Raw genomic sequence first — 21,133 nt, forward strand, 5'->3', positions numbered from 1 at the left:
GTTGGTTTGTGGTGTGATGACAAAGTGAGAGGGAGTGTGAATGTGTGGTGGAAAAGGAGAGAAAGGAAGGGCAAAAATCTCAAAGGAAATTCGTTTTCTGGTTTGATTTAGTATTGGGAAAAGTAGAAATGGCTTGCCATTAAAATTGATTTTGTTGATTTTTTTTTTTCTTTTCTATTTAATCACTCCTCAATCCTTATGTATTTTTGCTTTACTACTGTTGCTAAATTTTCCAATCTGACATTGTTAAAGGTCTCTCTATACATATTTTGTTGATTTTTTTTTTTTTTTTTTTTTTTGTTAGGCGAATGGTGGGATAGGAAAGGTGGGATTTGAACAATAAAAAATGGGAATTAAAGGGGATGTTATACCACTAGGCCATCACCTGAATCTGTAATATAATTTTAATTAATTCTCTAAATACAATACCACAACATGAGTAATACACATATAAGGAAAAAAAAATTCTTCAATTTATTTCAAAATGACTGAGCTAACAAAAGATACAAATTATTTCAAAATGAAACTGCAACATATCAATGCACTAAAAGAAACATTAGCTAGTAACAAGATAAGAATCTCACAACATTTAAGTAAAAGCTATCAAGTTTGTGCCAAAACACCCCAAGCTTGTACCCCATGCGATCTAGGAATTGAAAATACATTATTCTCCATTTCCTGTTCATTAGTAAAGGACCCCAAACAATCCAAAATCCAACCACAAATCCAAGTGCCATACCTACATAAAACCAATCCACTTCACGCCCACCTCTTCTCCCTCTGTCTTTAGTGTTGGATTTGGCATAATTTATAGTGCAATTATCCGTAAGTGGAGGTCCACAGAGTTTGTTTCCAATAAAACTAGATGCACTAAAGCTTTGTAGTTGAGTGCCTGAAGGGATTTTCCCAGATAAATTGTTCATTGACAAGTTCAACTTACTCAAAAATGACAATTTTGACATGCTTGGAGGAATGCGACCTGAAAGTTGATTTTCAGAGAAATCAAGAGATTCCAAGGATCCCATAGCACCTATATTCTCAGGAATCCTTCCAGTCAAATTATTAAATGACAAATTCAATGATTGTAATCCTTGAAGACTAGTCACTTCTTTAGGGATCTCTCCAGATAAATTATTCTTCGAAAGGTCTATAGTTCTTAGTAGTCCCAGATTGGTGGTATACTCAAGAACTTGCCCTTTTATCACAAGCAATGCCCGTTCAAAATCCACGGAATCACCATCAACCACAAACAAGTCCTGTAAAATATTGTGAGAAGTTGAAGCCATGGCATTCAAATTGTTAACACATCCAGGTATGCTTCCAAATAGCTTGTTATGTGAAAGGTCCAAGATTTGGAGTGAAGTTAGAGCACAAAGTTGTTTTGGAATGGGGCCATGGAAATTGTTTGAGCGAAGGTTGAGAATGATCAAGCTTGAATGTCTTTTTCCTATCCATGAAGGTATGATTCCAAAAAACTTATTCTCACTGATATCAATAATCTCCAAATCAGTGCAATTTTTCAAAAAATGTAGTAATTTCCCAGAAATATTGTTGTTGCTTAGGTGCAAAGACTTAAGAAGACTCAAATGTTCAATGGATGCTGGAATGCTACCAGTGAAATTATTGTTTCCAAGACTTAAGACCAACAATTTTTGCCAATTTTCCCAACAATAACTTATATTTCCTGATAAACGATTTTTTCCAAGATTGAGAAGTTCCATTTGTTTGGGCTCATTCTTCTTATAACACAAAAAGTGAGAAATAGATCCAGACAAGAAATTGTTAGATAGATCTAGAAAGCTCACGTTAGAGGATATACGAGGTAACGAACCACTGAATGAATTAGAACTCATATCAATCACGGAAGAAGGATACAAAGTCACAGGGATATTTGGAATCTCTCCATAGAAATGATTGTGAGACAAGTTCAGATAATTGAACTGAGAGGACATATTCCAAAACAAAGGAGGAATTGCATCCTTAACATTTGTGTTGGATATATCCAAAGACCAAACTTGCTTTTGTGAACAAATCCATAAGGGAAAATTTGGCCCTAAAATCCACGATCCCAATCCTAAAATGACAACTTGAAAAGGAGGAATCCAATTGGGACTTACTTTTAAAGTCAAACGGGTTGGAGTAGTGCTAAGTTCCTTTAATCTTCTTAAATTGGCAAAATGAGTTTCAGATACTACTCCCTCCAACATATTCCCACCAATAAAAACATACTCTAATTTGGAGAGTCCTCCAAAACTTTGAGGAAGAGTTTTGTTAAATTGATTATTTGAAAGGTCTAAGAATCTCAAAGATGAAAGTTTTCCTATTGAAATTGGAATTGGACCCCAAATTGAATTACCCTCCAAAGAAAGTGTAGTAAGATTTTGAAATTGCCCAAGTTTCTCAGTCAAATGACCAAATAGTTGAGCATCATACATTTCTAAGACCTCTAGTCCATACGAAACACATCTTAATAAACTTTCTAAGATTTCCCATACCTCTTGACTCAATTTGTTGTCTGACAATCTTAGTTCCCTTAAATTGCAAAGATTGCCCAAAGATCTTGGTACCTTTCCATCAAGTTGATTGCTTGTCAAGTCTATGCTAATGGCAGATGTTAGGTTTCTAATGGAACTAGAGATTGTACCTTGCAAAAGATTCTTGCGGAGGTTGAGGAACTCAAGATGACTAAAACTATACAACCAATGGGGAATTGAAGAGTTGAAATTGTTGGCAGATAGATCAAGGTGCTTAAGAGAAGTCATGTTTTGCAAACCAATAGGGATTGGACCTTGAAAACCATTGGCAGATAGATTAAGAGCAACCAAATTTTGATAACCAAAGACCCATGATGGAATCAAAGCATTTTCAAAGCTGTTAAAAGAAAGATCAAGGGTGGCTAGAGATGAAAAGTTAGAATTGGGTGTTGGTGGGATGGAACCAAGGCTGCAATGTGATAACCACAACTCTGACAAGGAAGTGATCTTGTTTGTCACCTGAAGCAAATCAGAGGCTTGGCTAAGGTCTACACCACTCAAATCTAGCACTTGTAAAGGAAGACTAGAAAGCCATTGAAGGTTATTGACAGATAAAAAATTATAACCAAAGCCTCCAAGATTGAGATAGTGCAAATTTGAGAGATTTCCAATTTGAGGAGGTATTAATTCCCCAAATCCCGAACCAAAGAGATTAAGATATCTTAAACTCTTCATGGAACCAAGGAATTCAGGAATTGGAATTAGACCAAAATAATTGTAGCTCAAGTCCAAGTAAAACAAATGCTTCAAATCAAGTAGGGAAGGATTTATCTTACCACCAAACATTGACTGTGCATAAGATTGAATAGCAGCTTCATATTGGGCTTCAATTGAAAAATATTTAAGCAAAGGAGGAGGAAAGCTTCTGAGATTGAGTTCTTGGACGTGACCAGTAACATTGTTGCAGACAACTCCCTCCCACTGACAACAATCCCCATCACCAGCCCAAGAGGCAAGCCGGTTTAAAGGATCAGTAAGATCTGCCTTGAATCTGAGAAGGGCCTGTTGCTCACTTTGGATGCAATGAACCTCAGATATTCCATAGCAGAACTTAGGATCAATAGTTGCCAAAGTGAGAAACACAAGGAAAAGGGTTAATGAAACGGCTCTAAATCTTAAGGAACCATCCATGGTTATGCAAAAAATCTATATGATTATGTAAATGCTACATTAATGGCATGGTTATATATAGGAGGCGGAGTTCTGTGCTTAGTGTGTGTTTGGATAGAACTTATTTTGCTGAAACTGAAAACTGAAAACTGAAAATACTGTAGCAAAATAATTTTTAAATGTGTGAATAGTGCTGTGGGACCCATTTTTAATGAAAAAATTGATAAAAAATGAAATTTGTGGGTCCGTGAACAGTGCACATGTGCACTGTTCACGGTAGAAAGTCAAGATTTGCGGTTACTGTTCAATGAACAGTAACCGCAATACTCCAAAAACGCGTGAAAACCAAAAAAAAAAGAAAAAGAAAAAAAGAACAAAAACACAGATCCAAAAACGCAGCCGTGGATCCAAACATGCTCTTAGTTGGTTTCTGCTTTCAGCGTTTTTGATGCTTAAAATGCTACCACACATTTTTTCCAACTCTAAGAATTGACGTAAGTCTTGTGAATGTGAGGCATTCAATGAACGAAATAATATTTTTGAAATAATCGGATGAAACTTTATCCAAGTTGTTCTACTTGATAGTGATTTTTGTGGTCATATTCAATAAACATAATTGACAATAATTTTTTTTTTTTTTTTTTTCATTTCATGCCACCAATATGTAACATTGACCAATCTTCCAATTCCACTCATTTTAAAATTCCAATTGAATATATGAATAGCTTAATTAATTAAAATCAATTGGTGAGTAATATAAAAATAGTCCAAGCAGAGTACCAAAGACGTTATGTGTAGAATGTTGTCTGAATCTGTTAATTTTTTATTTAGAGAAAAGTTTAGGACCATTTGGATAGAAATTACCTGTGAATATGTGACGTCTAATGAAATAGATTTTGGTTGAGATATCAAAAACTTAGTATGTCCCTCCCACTCCCTCCAAAAAAAAAAAAAAAAAAAGCATTTTTTTTTAATAGGTTTCAATTACCTCAATTGATAAAGTTTCTTATCGTCAAATAAGAGATTTAGGATTCAATCGCTACATACGTCAAAAAACCAATTGCTATCTTGGCCTAATGGTTAAAAAAAAAAACAATTATCATAGGGCAAATGTCATAAGTTTGAAATACTTTCTTGTGGATAAACTAGTAGGTTGTTATTAACTTTGCTTATGATCCATGCCAAAATTCACAAATTCAGACGTCTATTTCCAATGGGCATGGTCCAATAATAGTTTTTTTTCCTTGTGTATTAGTAATTTATTTGAGTTATTATTCGGTATTCAAAGTGTATAGTGTTAATGATATATATTTTTTTCCTTTCACATAATAATAGGTGTTACTAATTAAATTCATTGTGAAATTTATCACTATGTAAGACAGTAAGAGGAGAAAATACAACATTTCAAGAATACTTAATAATTTTCCTATTTTATAAAATCATCTATTTTTATAAACTAATATTTTCATAATATTTTGATTTTTATAAGCTATATGTTGTATAAGAGTACAATAAGAATAAAAGTCATCAATTAAATTTTATATATAATTTCTTATTTCTACTAAAAAAACAAATTAGGGGAAAGGGGAATTTTCAAAATCCTCCGTCTGCCACTATTTGTAGCCATCATATATGAACAAGTTTACAGAAATTTTGACAATTTAGTACACAGAGAGAGAATTTTTGTATTATCGCGGGCACTAAGTGAATGAAAAGTTGAAAACTCAAAGGGCAAGCGTGTAACTGAAACTATGTATGTCGGTAGACTTGTTCAAAATTTAATGGGACTCTGATTCTTTTCTTCAAACTTGTGAATGGTGCTCTGTGTTCCATCACTATTAATTGGACTAGGAGTCAAGCACTGACTGTAAGTCAAGTAGATGGGAAACCTCCATTTTTTCAATCTTGATATCAATTTTCTTACGTGACAAAATTTAAGTCCAACGTATTTTAGACTGAAGTTTCATTGATTTTGGAAGTAGGAATAAGTCCCTCTCTGACTCAAGTTGGCTGTGTAGTGGGTGCTATTGTCTGTGTACACACAATATTGTGTTTGACAACTTTTGTTAAGCTTATTTACTTAGGGTCCGTTTGGATTGAACTTCTTTTTGCTGAAACTGAAAACTGAAACTGAAAACACTATAGCAAAATAATTTTTAAATATGTGAATAGTGTCGTGAGACCCATTTTTAATGAAAAAATTGCTGAAAAGTGGAATTTGTGGGTCCATGAACAGTGCACTCGTGCACTGTTCACAGTTGACTTGGTCAAATAGTGCAACTGGGGAAAAAAAAAATCAGAAAACGCAGCCCAGGATTCAGCAGAAAACGCTGAATCCAAACGGGCACTTAAATGTGAGAGAGAAAAGTTACAGCCAATAAGCTAGGTTTTTTCATTAACCAACTTTTTTGCTTAACATCGCTGTTTGTCTCATCTAAGCAAATAAGTTAGCCTAACTCACAAATGTAAACCAAAAATTCGAGGAAAATTGGAAAACAAAACAAAATTAATGATCTCCTGAATCCAAATAGGCCACTAGTGGTGGTTTAACCTAATTTCTACCTTCCCAAAAAGAATCAAGTTATTTTTAGAAAAAAAAGAGTTTATGTATATGAAATGGAAACCATGCAGTTAAGAGATATAAGAGATTTGAGTTTTTTCCTCGGTAGGGTTGCTAATGCCCAAACTTAACATTTGAGCACAAATCAATTATAACCAAGACACTCAAATACATATTTGACTAAATCATGAGGTTGAGAGAGCTAGGATTTGCCAAAACTTACAATTTAAAAAAATAATAATAATAATATTTTAGAATAACTCTCCAAAGGATAAGGTTTGGAGGAAAACCTTTCAAATTCCTTTTATATCTTTTTATTGGATGTGAATTTTGAAAATCTAACCATTGGATTTTGTAATATTTATGTTCTTAACATGCATGTCAAATTTTGTTCAAATCAAATGTTATTTACTATTCGATTAATAAACTTATTTTTTATATATAATTTTAAATCACAAAAACTTGAAATTTAAACATTTGATTGATAACATAACTATTGATCTTTGATCTTCTCGAAATTTTGCAAATATGAATGATATAATAAGAACATGCTATTTAACATTTAGGGTTTAATTGATTACGTAATGGACACAAATTTATTATTTGAATTTAACAATAACACAAGCAAGCAGCGACTTTTTTCTTTATCTTTTTTTTCATGGCATGGGATATTAAAATTACATCATGTGATAGACCAATGAATAATAGAAATGACACGATGATAACAATAGTGAGATTAACTAGCGCAAGTAATGGAGTAAGATCAATTAATTTACTTAACATTAACTTGTTTTATTATATAATTTAGATTGGAAAAATTAATTTTCTTTGGACCTTATTCTAAAGGAAGGTTTGGATTGGAGCTGTGTCTCAAAATAAATTGGGTCTCTTCTTGTAAAGTTATATGTGTGTCCTGGAAACTTCAATCCAACAATCAAGCCATCCAATCAATAAATAAGTACAAAGGCAGCTTCGAGTTACCTTCTACCTAGCCCCCTTTTCATATGACTTTTCTGGTGCTTCACGCGGCAACTTTTAGGCACAGTGGAACTTTCAACTCTCAAGTCAAGAAGCTCATTGATATTCGATTCACCATCTATTCAGCTTTGTATCAATCGGGAAAAGTCAAAGGTCAGACACTTGCATCTAAATTTTCAATTTTTTTTTTTTGAACAATAAATTTTCAAATTTTGAAGTTTTTTAAAGGATAAATGTTATATTATATATGTGTGGGGTCATAAACCTCATGCCAACGTCATGCTAACATGTATCACCTAAAGGCTAAAAGTTGATAATCATGTAGGGGAGGAATTACAACATCCACAATTTTTAAATTAATTATAACATATTTAAAATTGTTAGTTAGAAAAAAAAAATTTAAACAGAAATTAATTATTGACTCAATAATTTTAAACAAATGGAAGTTTTTTAGTGAAATGGTGGACAAGTGACGCGGTCCACTAGAGGACTCTATAATTTCTCCATCTAGAGAAGGTCGGTATTGGGGATTTGAAAATAGTCATATATATATATATATATATATATGAGTGACTGAGTTAACACAATTTTAAAATAATGGAGGATTGGGTTTTTGAAGTGGGTTTTTAGTTAATTATGGATACAACCAAAAGGAAGTAGCTATTTTTAGAAACTAGAATCCGATTGGTATCAAAAAAGAAAAAGAAAAAAGGAAAAAAAGAAACTAGAATCACCGATAAAAAATGGAAACGGTTTGTGTTTTTCATGTGTATTATATTAGGATGTTGATATGTATTTAATACTTAACATCTTGTTAGGTTTAGTGCAACTAGTCTTGTCCAAAAATAAAAAGATTTTACATTTTGCTTCCTGCTTCTAAGAGCATTCACATTCCAAAATTCTATCTCATCTTATTTTACCATCTCAAAAAATTACTTTATCAATTATACTATACTATTTTACAATACTCTCAACATCCCAATTTTTATTTTACAATACAACACATTAAAATAATATTTCTACACTATAAGGATAAAGGCCCAAAATTATATATTGGGCCTTGGGCCTTGGCCAAGGATGTTGGTTGGTCCGAGGACAAATAAACAGCAATGAGGGTGTTAAGCTCAGAATCCCATGAGTAGGTTGCAAATGGAAAGGTTGAGGAAGGCAGGCTGAGGAGGAATGTCTCCTCGGATAAACAAAGCATAAATCAAACGTATATCCTACCATTCAATGTAACCTTCTAGGAAGTTCTATTGATAAGGACTTGCTTTGTAAACGTACAAGAGGGATGAGAGTTCATAAATATCTAAAAGAAAAGCTGTTACCACTGTATTGAATACTCTGTAGCTAACTTTCTGGCCGCATTAATAAGGAAGTGATCTCTGAACAATGTTTTTCAGTCTTACAGCTACCCCTAAATACTTCAGGAAGGTGCTGATGAGATAATGATCAACATAAGCAATCTACTGTCCACATGTAGGGAAAAGATGAGAAAGAAGAGATAGTATAAATTAGAGTGAAGACCCTAAGAGAAAAGGGAGAAAAAGAAAGAGAGAAAGCACTGTAACAATCAAAATTATATCTGTAATCTTTTTCAGTTGATTTATAGAAGAATTGACCTCCTTAGACTATGTCGAGGACAAATTTACTTAAACAGATACTTCCTAAAAAACTCAAATAGAGAGAAAGAGGAATTGATAAAGTAATTGAATAAAATATTAGTTTTTTTTTTTTTTTTTTTTTTTTTTTTTTTTTTAAATTGCACTATAGCACTATTGCAAATTTTTTTGCAATAGTTGATTTTTACAAGTCCGGATGTGTGGGGGGTTTTGGACTTTTATGCCAAATCTTCCCTACATATGACATATATCATTCCCAATGTGAATGCTCTAATAGAAGTTATGATGGGGAAAAAATAGAGTTCCTTATTGACGAGCCATTGGCCTCAGCACAACATAACCCTCCACCCTACTCTTCTTCTACCCATTCTTCTTTTGGGTGGGGGAGAGTCGTATATATAAGATGATTCAACTTACATTATACTGACTTTAATCCTTGTCACCCAACCATAATTTTGTGATTAGGTTAGATTACTTGACAAATAATGCAATATGTACTGTGATAGATTCGGCTTCAGAGGTTATTATGGGTTGGGTTTGGGTGTTTTTTTGTTTATGAAAGAGCTAGATCCCATGGGATTTTGTATTAAGAAAGAGTATTGCTACATACACAACTTCACAATAATTTAGTTAAAATGTTTTTAATTTTAATTTTTTTTACACCCACAACTTGCATAACATTTTTACCTATTGATGTAGGTTGTGCAGCTTGTATTGCCAAGCCCAAGTCAACACAAATTGACCAAATTCTTGTTATTTTAGGAAACCTCACTAGCCGACTTTAACATATCTATATATACATATATATATATATATATATATTTTATTAAGTGTAGCCCTGTGAGTAGAGTAATTCCAAAAGACCTAGTGCTATATAAGAAGAAAAATAAGAAGAGAAGTATAACCGCACCAGAGAAAAAGTTGTGGGCTATTCAGTCTTGTGTTTTCTTGTGAGAAAGTACTAGGGTGTAATTGGGATTTGTGTTTCTTGAGAGTCTTTTTGTGTACTATTGTATCTCCTCAACTTTTATAGTGAAATTTCTCTATCGTTGCCATGGAGGTAGGCAGTTTGTCGTACCACGTAAATTCTTGTATTCTTTATGTGTGCTTTTAATTTCTGCTTATTTACTGTTATTGATTAGATCCTAGGGTGCAATCTACACAACAAGTGGTATCAGAGCCAAGTTAGGATTCAATCCTTTGAATACAGTAAAGATGTCAAGCACAAAGTATGATGTAGAGAAGTTTTGTGATAAGGAAAATTTTTCACTTTGGTAAAGGCGGATGATGGATCTCCTAATTCAACAAGGAGTTCATAAAGCCTTACTTGGGAAGGAGAAGAAACCAGAAATGATGAAGGACGTAGAATGAGTAAAGATGGATGAGAAAGCAACTAGCGCTATTCATCTCAACCTAGGTGATGAGGTCATTCACAACATCCTAAAAGCAAAGACTGCAAAGGAGGTTTGGGAAAAATTAGAAGGTATTTATATGAGAAAGAATTTGATGAACAAGTTGTATGTGAAGAAGCAACTGTATAGTTTACATATGAAGAAAGGCTCAGATCTATTGGAGCATCTCAATACGTTTAACATGTTAAACACCCAACTGTCAAGTTTTTGGGTGAATTATGAGGACAAAGATAGAGTGTTATTCTTATTAGCGTCGCTTCCTACTTCTTTTGATCATCTAATGACTACGTTGATGTACGGGAAAGAGACTATAGTACTCAAGAAGGTGACTAGTGCTCTCTTGTCACACATAAAGATGAAGCAAGATGGTGATGGTTTTCAAGCTGATGGACTTATTGTAAAGTCTGAGTCAAGCAATAGGGGTAGAAGCAGGTCAAGAGGACAGAACTCCAACAAGAGTAGATCACAATCTAAATCATGTGCAAAGAAAGATATAGAGTGTTTTTATTGTCACAAGAAAGGGCACTATAAGAATCAGTATAAAGAGTTGAAAGAGCATTTAGAGGAGAAGAAGAATGGAAAGAAGGCCCTAGAATCAGCTAGTGTTGCTGAAGAAACATCAGATGAAAGTTAAGTTGGTGCAGATTTACTTTCAGTTTCATTAGGTAACAATGTTCTATTGGAATCTTAGGTTTTAGATTTAGCATGCTCATATCATATGACTCCAAAGAAAGATTGGTTTAACACGTATAAGTCTTACGATGGTGGTATGGTCCAAAAGGGTAATGATGCTACATGCCCAGTTATTGGGATTGGTGCCGTGAAGATCAAGATGTTTGATGGATTTGTGAGAGTTTTTAGTAATATCAGACATGTTCCAAATCTCAAAAAGAATTTAATTTCTTTAGGAGTATTGGATGATTTTGGCTATTCATACTCATCAAATGGTGGAATCACGAAGATTACCAAAGGTGCTTTGATGGTGATGAAGGGACAGAAAGTAAGCACGCTTTATAGGTTGATTGGGAACACGGTTGTAGGAAGAGTTGTAGTTACGACTCCGGTGGAGTCTAGCACTGATGACACAAAATTATGGCATATGCGACTTGGCCATATTGGTGAACGTGGTATGTTAGAGTTGCACAAGAGAAATTTATTAAATGGGGTGAAGACATGCAAGCTAGACTTCTGCAAGTATTGTATGTACAGGAAGCAGCATAGAGTCAGTTTCAAGACAGGCTCTCATACAAGTAAAGGTGTTCTTGACTACATTCATTCAGATGTTTGGGGTCCAGTATCAGTTTCTTCTCATAGCGATGCTCAGTATTTCATCAGTTTCATTGATGATTACTCTAGAAAGTTATGGATTTATTTTATGAAGCATAAGTCTGATGTGTTTGGCATATTTAAAAAGTGGAAAGCACAGGTTGAGAATCAGACTGGCAGGAAAATAAAATAACTTAGAACAAATAATAGACTAGAGTATAGAGATAAAAAATTCATAAGATTTTGTGAATTGGAAGGTATTACTCCACTTCACAGTTAAAGGAACTCCATAGTAAAATGGGGATGCAGAGAGAATGAACAGAACTTTAGCAAAAAAGCCAGATGCATGAGATTGAATGCAAGGTTGCCTAAGGTGTTCTAGGCAGAAACAGTTAACACAGCAAGCTTCATTATTAATATATCTCCATCATCAGCCATAGATTTCAAGATTCTAGAAAAGGTTTGGTCAGGTAGACCAATTGATTATTTGAGTCTAAAAATTTTTGGTTGTCCAGCTTATATGCATGTGCAGAGTGGAGAGCATTCTAAATTGGATTCGAAGTCAAGAAAATGCGTATTGCTTGGTTTTGAAAGAGGTGTTAAAGGCTACAGGCTTTGGACTCCAATCTTAAAGAAAACGATAACCAACAGAGATGTCATATTTAATGAAGCCTTAATGTTGAAACAGAATGAAGCAGAGACATGTGATGATAGTCTACAAGAGAAATTAACTGTTGAGGTGGAGTTTGACGAGAATAGTTCATCTAGTGATAAGGGTGATGTTGAGATTGATCCACAACAACAACAACAAGAGCCTTATTCAATTGTTAGAGGTAGAGATAAGCGGGTTCACAAAGCACCACAGAGATACGACTTTGAAGACATGGTTAGTTTTGCTCTCGTAACTAGTGGTGGAGATCCATTCACTTTCAAGGAGGCTACAAATAGGAAAGACAATGATAAATGGATTGTAGTAATGTTAGAAGAGATGGAGTCACTACAGAAGAATAAGACTTGGGAATTAGTGAAATTGCCCAAGGGAAAGAAGGCTATTGGTTGCAAGTGGATATTCTGCAAGAAAGAAACATTGTCAGAAAAGGAAGGTGAAAAATTCAAGGCACGGTTAGTGGCTAAGGGTTACTCACATAGAGAAGGAATTGATTATAATGAGATTTTTTCACCAGTTGTGAAGCACACCTCAATTTGAGTAATCCTAGGATTTGTGACAATGCATGACATGGAGTTAGAGCAACTAGATGTGAAGACCACATTCCTCCATGGAGATTTAGAAGAAGAGATTTACATGCAATAGCCCAAAGGCTTCAAAAAACCTGGCAAGGAAGATTATGTTTGTCTGTTGAAAAGATCATTATATGGCTTAAAGCAGTCTCCCAGGCAATGGTACAAATGGTTTGATTCATTCATGGTCACACATGAGTACATGCACTGTAAGTATGACTGTTGTGTTTATTTTAGAGTACTTGCTAATAGCTCCTATATATTTCTTGCTCTATATGTTGATGATATATTAGTAGCTGCAAAAAGTAAGCAAGAAATTGTAAATTTGAAGTCTTTGATGAGTAGTGAATTTGACATGAAGGATCTTGGTGCTACAAAGAAGATCCTTGGGATAGAAATTCACCGAGATAGAGGGGCTGGTAAGTTATGGTTATCTCAGAAGGGATATCTTAAAAAGGTGTTAAAGAGGTTTAGTATACTTGATGCAAAACCTGATAGTACACAACTTTCTACCCATTTTAAATTGTCCTCACAATTATGTCCAAGTTCAAATGAGGAGTTAAAGTATATGTCTAAAGTGCCAAACGTGAATGCAATTGGGTGTCTCATGTATATGATGGTGTGCACTAGGCCTGATATTTCTCATGCAGTCAATGTGGTCAGTAGGTATATGGCAGATCCAGGTAAAGAGCATTGGAATGTAGTAAAGTGGATCTTTAGATATCTTATAGGCACTCATGATTTTGGATCTTATTTGATCAAAGAGCTAGCACAAAAGTTGTGGGTTTTGTGGATTCCAACTATACATGAGACCTTGATTTTAGAAAGTCCATGATAGGCTATGTGTTTAGGTTTGCTAGTGGCCCAATTTGCTGGAAGTCTACACTACAAGATGTAGTTGCTTTATCCACTACAGAAGCAGAATATATGGCAATGACAGAGGTAGAAAAAGAAGTCGTTTAACTTAGTGGACTAGTTAATGAGCTTGGTTTCAAGCAGGATAACATGGTGCTACATTGTGATAGTTAGAGTGCAATTCATTTGGCAAAGAATCAGTATATCATGCAAGAACAAAGCAAATTGCTGTGCGGTATCACAAGATTAGAGAATGGGTTTCGTCTAGTGATATTTCTATGTCAAAGATTTTCACTAGTGAGAATACCTCTGATATGTTAACAAAGCCAATTCCAACAGACAAGTTCAAGCACTGCTTGGACTTAATTGGTGTTTGCAGCTTGTGAGCCTTAAAGGACTAAGGTGGAGGCGATTGAGAAGTTTGCTAGTGTAGCTTGATCAATTCAAGCTAAGGTAGAGATTTGTTGATGTGGGCTGTGTGGCTTGTACTACTAAGCCCAAGTCAACACAAGTTGACCAAATTCTTGTAATATTAGGAAACCTAACTAGACGAATTTAACATATCAATATATATATATATATATATATATATATTTATATAGTATTAAGTGCAGCTGTGTGAGTAGAGTAATTCCAAAAGACCTAGTGTTATATAAGAAGAAAAATAAGAAGAGAAGTACAGACACATTAGAGAAAAAGTTGTGGGTTATTCAATCTTGTGTTTTTTTGTGAGAAAGTGCTAGGGTGTAATTGGGATTTGAGTTTCTTGAGAGTGTTCTTATGTATTAATGTATCTTCTCAACTTTTATAGCGAAATTTCTCCGTCGTTGCCATGGAGGTAGGCAGTTTGCCAAACCACGTAAATTCTTATGTTCTTTGTATGTGCTTGTTATTTAATTTCTGCTTATTTACGGTTATTGATTCGAGTTCTAGGGTGCTATCTACACAACATTACCTACTAATAACAATTTGCAATTTGGTAGATGTGAAATCAATTATACCTCTAGACAAATTGTTCATGGAGTAATGTGGGTATTTAAACATAGGAAGGATGTATTTTTGTTAATAGTAGGTTTACGGTGTCATGCTGGTGGTGAAGAAAGCTAAGTGTATGTGTGAATTTTTTAGATTTGGAAAATGAGATTTTCACTCAGGTGTAAATGAGTTTAAAAAGATTTGGATTCCTCACTTGGACTCTGTTGTTACTCCAAATGTTTCTCCATCTCTCTCAAAATTAAACCTAAGATCAAAAACATTTAAAAAATGAAATAAATTATTAAAAAAAAAAAAAAAAACCAACAAACAAACAAAGATTTTGTTATTATTCTTTCTATTTTTTCAATAGCTAATTAGGCTCTTCTTTGTTCTCTATCTGTTTTTTTTTCTTTGAGATTTTCTTACTCTGCTCTTCCCATATTTTTCCTTCTTCACCAATACAACAAGCCTCTCTCTAAAATATTTCATTCTTATTTTTCACCCTAAAAAACCTCCTCAAGACTACCACCTTAAGATGTTTCATACTTCTTCATGGGAAAGATCCCTCTCATTTAAATCATCCAATTTAATCCAGAGCTAAGATATGTGATATTTTAAAAAATCCAATGGTCTTAAAAAGCCCATTTAAACTGCACAAATTCAGTTTTCTTCATTTCTTGTTTTCCCCACTTTTTATTTTTATTTTTTATCATTAAACTTAAAAGTTGGCTGGAAAATCCATGAAAACTGAATCTGAATTCAAATTTAGGAACAAAATACCATAAAAATGAATTTGAAAATGAGGTAAGAATAAGATATGTGATATTTTTAAAATCCAATAGTCTTTAAAAAAAAAAAAAAAAAAAAAAAAACCCACTTAAACTACACAAATTCAGTTTTCTTCATTTCTTGTTTTTCCCACCTTTAAAAAAAAAAAAAAAAAAAATTAACCTTAGAAGTTGAGAATATTATGTCCACAACTTATTACCTATGATTTGTTGTAAAAATATTGTAAATGTATCACTTCTATTAAAAGTTAGCTGAAAATCCAACAAAACTAAATTTGAATTCAAATTGAAGAACAAAATACCGTAAAAATGAATTTGAAATTAAGTTTAAGGACAAAATACCATTAAATATTTGTTTTTGTCATTGTACCATAGGGATTTAAGTGAGTCTACAAAAAATGCAAAAAAAAGGAAAAATCATGGAAGCAAAAAATAAAAGCATGTGGCTAGAACTAAACTCCCAATGGAATGCTAGATATACCAACTAGATATACAAACTAGTCCAATATTAAATCACACATATAACCACGAAATTCACCATACCAACACCCACACAAGCATGCTCACAATCAACACAAGCGAAAAATATATATCGAGTAGGTCATAATAACTACGAATACAAGGAAGTCAAGTGTTTAACAATTAGAACAAAACACAAAATTTCAATGTCCATCAAATAATTAATTAATAGAAATATCTCCCTCACTCATGTTCAAACTTGACCCCTAACAAGTCTCGAGCAGAATCACCAATTTGTGAACACCTTCACTTGAATCGTGATGCATCTAGAGGTTGGGTAATGTTAATAAGTACATTAACATCTAGAGGTTGGAGAGTCTATTAATGTACATCTAAGGTTCACATGTGCCAAGCTCTCAAAAAGCCTCTTCTAGTGATTTAGTTTGAAGAAACCCAAGATCCAATGGTGTAAAAGTTACTGCCGCATCTAGAATACATTGTTGCTAGAAGTCAAAGCTTCAAGGGATATTTGGACTCATAAGTGAGTTGTTCATGTTCAACAGAGTTCTACTATTGAAGAGTTCTTAAATTTGAAGCTACGTTGGATAATGTTATTAAGTACTATTGGGTTATAGCAATTTAGAATATGGTTATTCTAATACTGTAAAACTTCAATTCATTAGTGAATCTAGTTTCCCATAGGTTGGTGGTGAAGCCTTTGCAGTGGTTTTAAACTTAATCTCATGAGTGATTGTAGTCTCTAAAGTTTAACATTATCATTTTTAATTCCCAAAAAACTTAAAATGATCGTTTTAGTCTCTATAGGATCAGTTTATATTTTGGCCAAGTAATCTAAGGGACTAAATGTGTGATCACTTTAAATTTTAGGGGCTAAAATTGCTCATGAGTTAATTGACCCATTGGCTTTTCCTTACATTATCATATTCCGCACTATTTGTTTTCATTGTCATTTTAACTGTGCACGATGATATCGTTTGCTTTGACCAAGGTCTTAAGCATAACTGGACTAATTAATAACTTCGCTTAAAATTGGTTAAATTTTTGTGTGTGTATATTTGTATGTGTGTATATATATATATATATATATATGTATATGTACACATATATGTCTATGTCTATATATATATATATGAAAAAAATATCATAAATATCTGTTTAGACCAAAAATAAATAAAACAACGTAAGGAGGACAAATTAAATTATATTTTAGATCACTTGTTAAAATTAAAAACTTCAATAAAATAAAAACAGATGATGATTAATGACTCGTGAATTAAAATTCTAGGTTCGAATAAAGACAAGATTAAAATTAATGTTAATAAAAATATGATTAAAATCCTAACTAAAAGACAAGCTTAAAAAACAAAATTAATACAACAAATGAGAAAGAGCTTGGAGAGGATAAGCAGAATGAAATAGGGTGTCTACATATATGTCCCTTTTTGGTGGAATTCATGCATAAGTAAGCGAGTGCATGTGTATATGAGTGATGAAATGAGTGAACACTGAACTGTGGAAATGTAGTAGGGGAAGACCTCGAATACCTGTGAATATGATAGCTCGCAAGCCTAGGTATTCGGTAAGTTTGGAATATTAACACAAGACCTTGAGGTGTAACAGCAGTATCCGAGGAACTTAAGCTTAGCCTGTGATCCATGCCAAAAGAAATTAGTAACTTATCATACATGTCAAATATGAATGGATTAGAAAGACAATAGTTTCTGTTTTAGTATGGTAAAAATTCTATGCTAGCATGCTATGAGAACTTGAGGAAGAAGAAATTGACAAATCCTATCTTGCTTCACTACCCATGAACTAAGAGATAGAACTAATGTACTTCATGTAGTATAAATTTCTTTGGGCATTTCTACATAAAGATCTCTGGACATATGTATTTGTGCCTTTAAGTATTTTTAACATGTTTTTGTTTGTTGGGATTTCTTGGGTTTTTTTTCTTTCAGATGGCTTTTGATATGTATGTGCAGAGGCATCAAGAAGCAATGTGATAAAGGTAGAATAGCATGAACACGCTTAAACCTGAGATGTTGTGCCTGTTGCTGGCTTTTGATGCAATGAAACTCAGACGACTGATCTCCACTTCAGAACTTAGGAATAAACAGTTTATTCTTAAGCTACGATCAACGGTTGGTAGAATGAGCAACCCATGATCATATGCTAAACTAAATTATCTATATATATATATAGGACATGCCTGAAAGTCTTGCGCTGAGTTTCTTTCTGCTTTCCTATTTTGTTTGCTTGAAGTTCTACCACACATTAATTCTGACACTAATCGTCAAGCATAGACTTAAACCTTGCGAATGCGACGCTGCCTGTAATGGGCCCTTAGATTTCTCTTGACAGATATAAATTTTGTAACTTGACTGGGAGTGCAGTAAATAAAAGAAAAAAAAAAAAAAAGATTCGTTAATTTTTGAAAATTCAATAGTTGAGATGGGACAAGTAATTTGAATCTTAAACATTTTTTTTTTTTGGTGAACTTCTTTTTTTTTTTTAAATATCAAAAAATGTCAATGGAATTATAATTAAGACTCTTGGTTAAAGGTAAATTAATTCTAAGTGTGGTAAAAATATTTCTACTAAATGATTGATATCTAGGTCAGATGAAGCAATGTTGTTTTGCTTGATAGTTTTTTTTTTTTTTTTTTTTACACTTTTACTTGCATTAAAAAAAATTAAAAAGGGTAGTATTAATGGACATCGTCAAAAAATAATTTATGTTAAATCTTTTTACTTTATGTCAAATTTTTTACTAGTTTTATAAAATGTAAAGCCAATGGAACTAACTTTTTAAATTTCACTTATCATTTTAATAATATATTTATTTTCCTCATCATTTCATACCAATTTTTTTATTGGTTAAACCCTACAGTTAATAACTCATCCTTAACAAGCACTACAAACTATCCTATGAGTCACAAAAATATATCAAACATTTATTTATTATTTTGTTATTTAATTTATTGAAGCTGTAAACCTAAAATTAATTATTGGTATAAGCTTTAATAAAAAAAAAAAAAAAAAAAACTTCAGAGAAAGAAATTTAATAATTGGATTCGATTGTTTTATTCAACTTTATGATTCAGCTTTGAATTTGATCCTGCGGTAATTTGCGACTGCAAGTCAAATATATTAAGTCTTGTAGTCGTAGAAAGGACTCTATTAATTTTGTGGGTCCTTAGGTTGACATGTCTTTTGTTTTTTAGGCTGAATAGGTTGACTTGTGTAGATATATCAATTTTCTTACCTGTCAAAATTAAGTGCAGCGTACTTTAGACGGATATTTCAATGGTTAATAGTCAAGGTTCTTTAAAATGGATTAGGTTATCTGTCCCTCACCAAGTCCTCTCTGACTCAAGTGGCTTGGTATCGCGACCGTGTGTAGACTTTGAATTTCTTTGCTGGTGGGAGTAATAAATGGTGAGGCAGTTCTTACTTGACTTTTTATACTAGAGCATATATTGAGAAACATATACAGCGTTCTGAATGAATGATTATTAATTAAAAATGATTATTGAAAATCTCGCTGGATTTATCCCTCTCACAATGACAGTTTGTTATTAAATCTGCTTATTTTATGATCCATACCAAAAGATATTAGCAACATATTTTCTAATAAGATAAGTAAAATTGAGAAACATATGTAGAGTTCTGAATGAAATATTAATAATAGGGTTGAATGGAGTTTAGCTAAATCTTACGTACCTTAAAATATTGCAAAGAGAAAAGGGATAGAAGTTTTAATGGCATTCCATGAAAATACTGCATATTAGAATTCTGAAGCAGAACGTGGCTATAAATAAGCTTATAGCAGTGTTTTTAGAAAACGCCACTATTGAGCATCTATAATGGCATTTTCTATGAACGCCACTAAAAACAACGTCACTATAGGCAGCTTTTCTGTAGTGGAATTACAACAATTAGGCTAGGTTGAACTGACTCTGGAGCTCCGAAGGTGAATTATCATCGATTAGTTTTTAGGCAGAGTTTTAGTTCACTGTTAGGCTGGGTTTTAATTTACTGATTTCACGTTACCGTGGAGATGCAAAAGAAATTAGTTACACTAGATGAAATCATGCCACTGCGCGCTAGGTTGGAATTTGTGTTTATGGACACAAACATTTAACAATATAGTTGTATGAAGTGATATTATCTAAGTAAACAAAGTGGTCATCTTGGATTCTCAGTTATTATGTTGAAAATTATAAATTGGTCACTTGTACAAAAATTAAGAAACTTAAATTGAACAATTGGTGCAAAATTACCAATTAATTAGAAATTAATTTGGGTTCTGATTGTTTTTTGATTTTAATAGGATAGATATGATTGGTTTATTTTTTAAAGGTATCAATTTGTTGGGTTTCTTTTGTCTCACCACATTTCAATCCATGTTTGTATGGTTCTCAACCTCCAATTCAAGATGAGATAGTCAAATCTACGCCACTTCGTCAAATAGCATCTATGTAGCTACTATCGATGCACCTTGAGCCTTAACTTATAGGCTAAACACCTAAAACTTTGATTCAAACAAGGATCGAACCCAAATTATAAGTTGAGTAGTGAGTTGGTAGGAAAAAACTGAAATATTCCGCAAGGATGGTATTTTGTATTTCACTATTTTATAGGAAGGACATATTGAATTTAGCAATACATAATTCCATGTTCAACAGTGTGAAAATTTTTTATACAACAATAGGAAAATTTTCTATCCAACACCAGAAATTTTCATATTGAACAATAGGAAATTTATTAGATACAACATTAATGGAAAGCAATATCTTATGACAAACAAGATAGTGATTTAAAGTCTTATTTTACTTGGGATAGAGGGTGTGTACCAAGCTCAAGAGTTCATTACTCTTCTCACTTAGATTTGAAAATTAAATCAATTTAAGTAATCACATTTTAGCTGTAAGAGGAAGTGCTAGCTAGGCTTGCTATTGAATTGATTAGCCATAAGATAGGTTAGTGATTCAAGGTTGTTTTGATTATTTTAGGAAGAAAAAATTATCTTATGAAACAGTCTCGATCATGAAGATAATTTCATGAAACCATATCATGAGATAACCTCTCATCAATAAGGTTGCATAGTAAAAGCATTCACATCAGTTTCTGTGAAAATTACAGTCTATTTTAAAATAAGAATATTTTTTTTTCTATTTTAGCTAACTATTTTTCAAAATACTTATATCTAATTATCTATTATATACTCTATTTTATTAAAATATTAATTTTTTCTTCATTTTTTAATCCTTTCTCTCTTATCATATGCAACAATTAACATACACTCTCT

At 32.9% G+C, this 21,133-nt stretch overlaps 1 protein-coding gene and 1 long non-coding RNA gene across 11 annotated transcripts in view; one reads left to right on the plus strand and one right to left on the minus strand.

The window, feature by feature from the left end:
• The window catches only part of LOC126694428 (uncharacterized), a 47,255-nt gene extending 45,746 nt beyond the window's left edge, over positions 1–1,509 (plus strand). Inside the window, exon 2 of the long non-coding RNA XR_007645757.1 lies at positions 1,460–1,509. This is a non-coding gene — a long non-coding RNA (uncharacterized LOC126694428). The remainder of the gene's footprint in view (positions 1–1,459) is intronic.
• The window catches only part of LOC126694423 (receptor-like protein EIX2), a 119,039-nt gene that overhangs the window by 56,004 nt on the left and 41,902 nt on the right, over positions 1–21,133 (minus strand). The window contains exons 1-6 of one of the 10 annotated variants that reach the window (XM_050390682.1): positions 17,857–18,016; positions 17,364–17,465; positions 8,511–8,648; positions 7,186–7,308; positions 3,311–3,584; positions 455–1,256 (exon numbers count right to left, since the gene is read on the minus strand). In XM_050390682.1, coding sequence (XP_050246639.1) covers positions 561–1,256; positions 3,311–3,472 — 858 coding nt within the window. In that variant the 5' untranslated portion in view covers positions 3,473–3,584; positions 7,186–7,308; positions 8,511–8,648; positions 17,364–17,465; positions 17,857–18,016 and the 3' untranslated portion in view covers positions 455–560. The other 9 variants (XM_050390680.1, XM_050390685.1, XM_050390686.1 and 6 more) reach the window with 9 other exon arrangements.

The sequence above is a fragment of the Quercus robur genome, chromosome 8 (assembly GCF_932294415.1).
Source record: "Quercus robur chromosome 8, dhQueRobu3.1, whole genome shotgun sequence".
NCBI lineage: Eukaryota > Viridiplantae > Streptophyta > Magnoliopsida > Fagales > Fagaceae > Quercus > Quercus robur.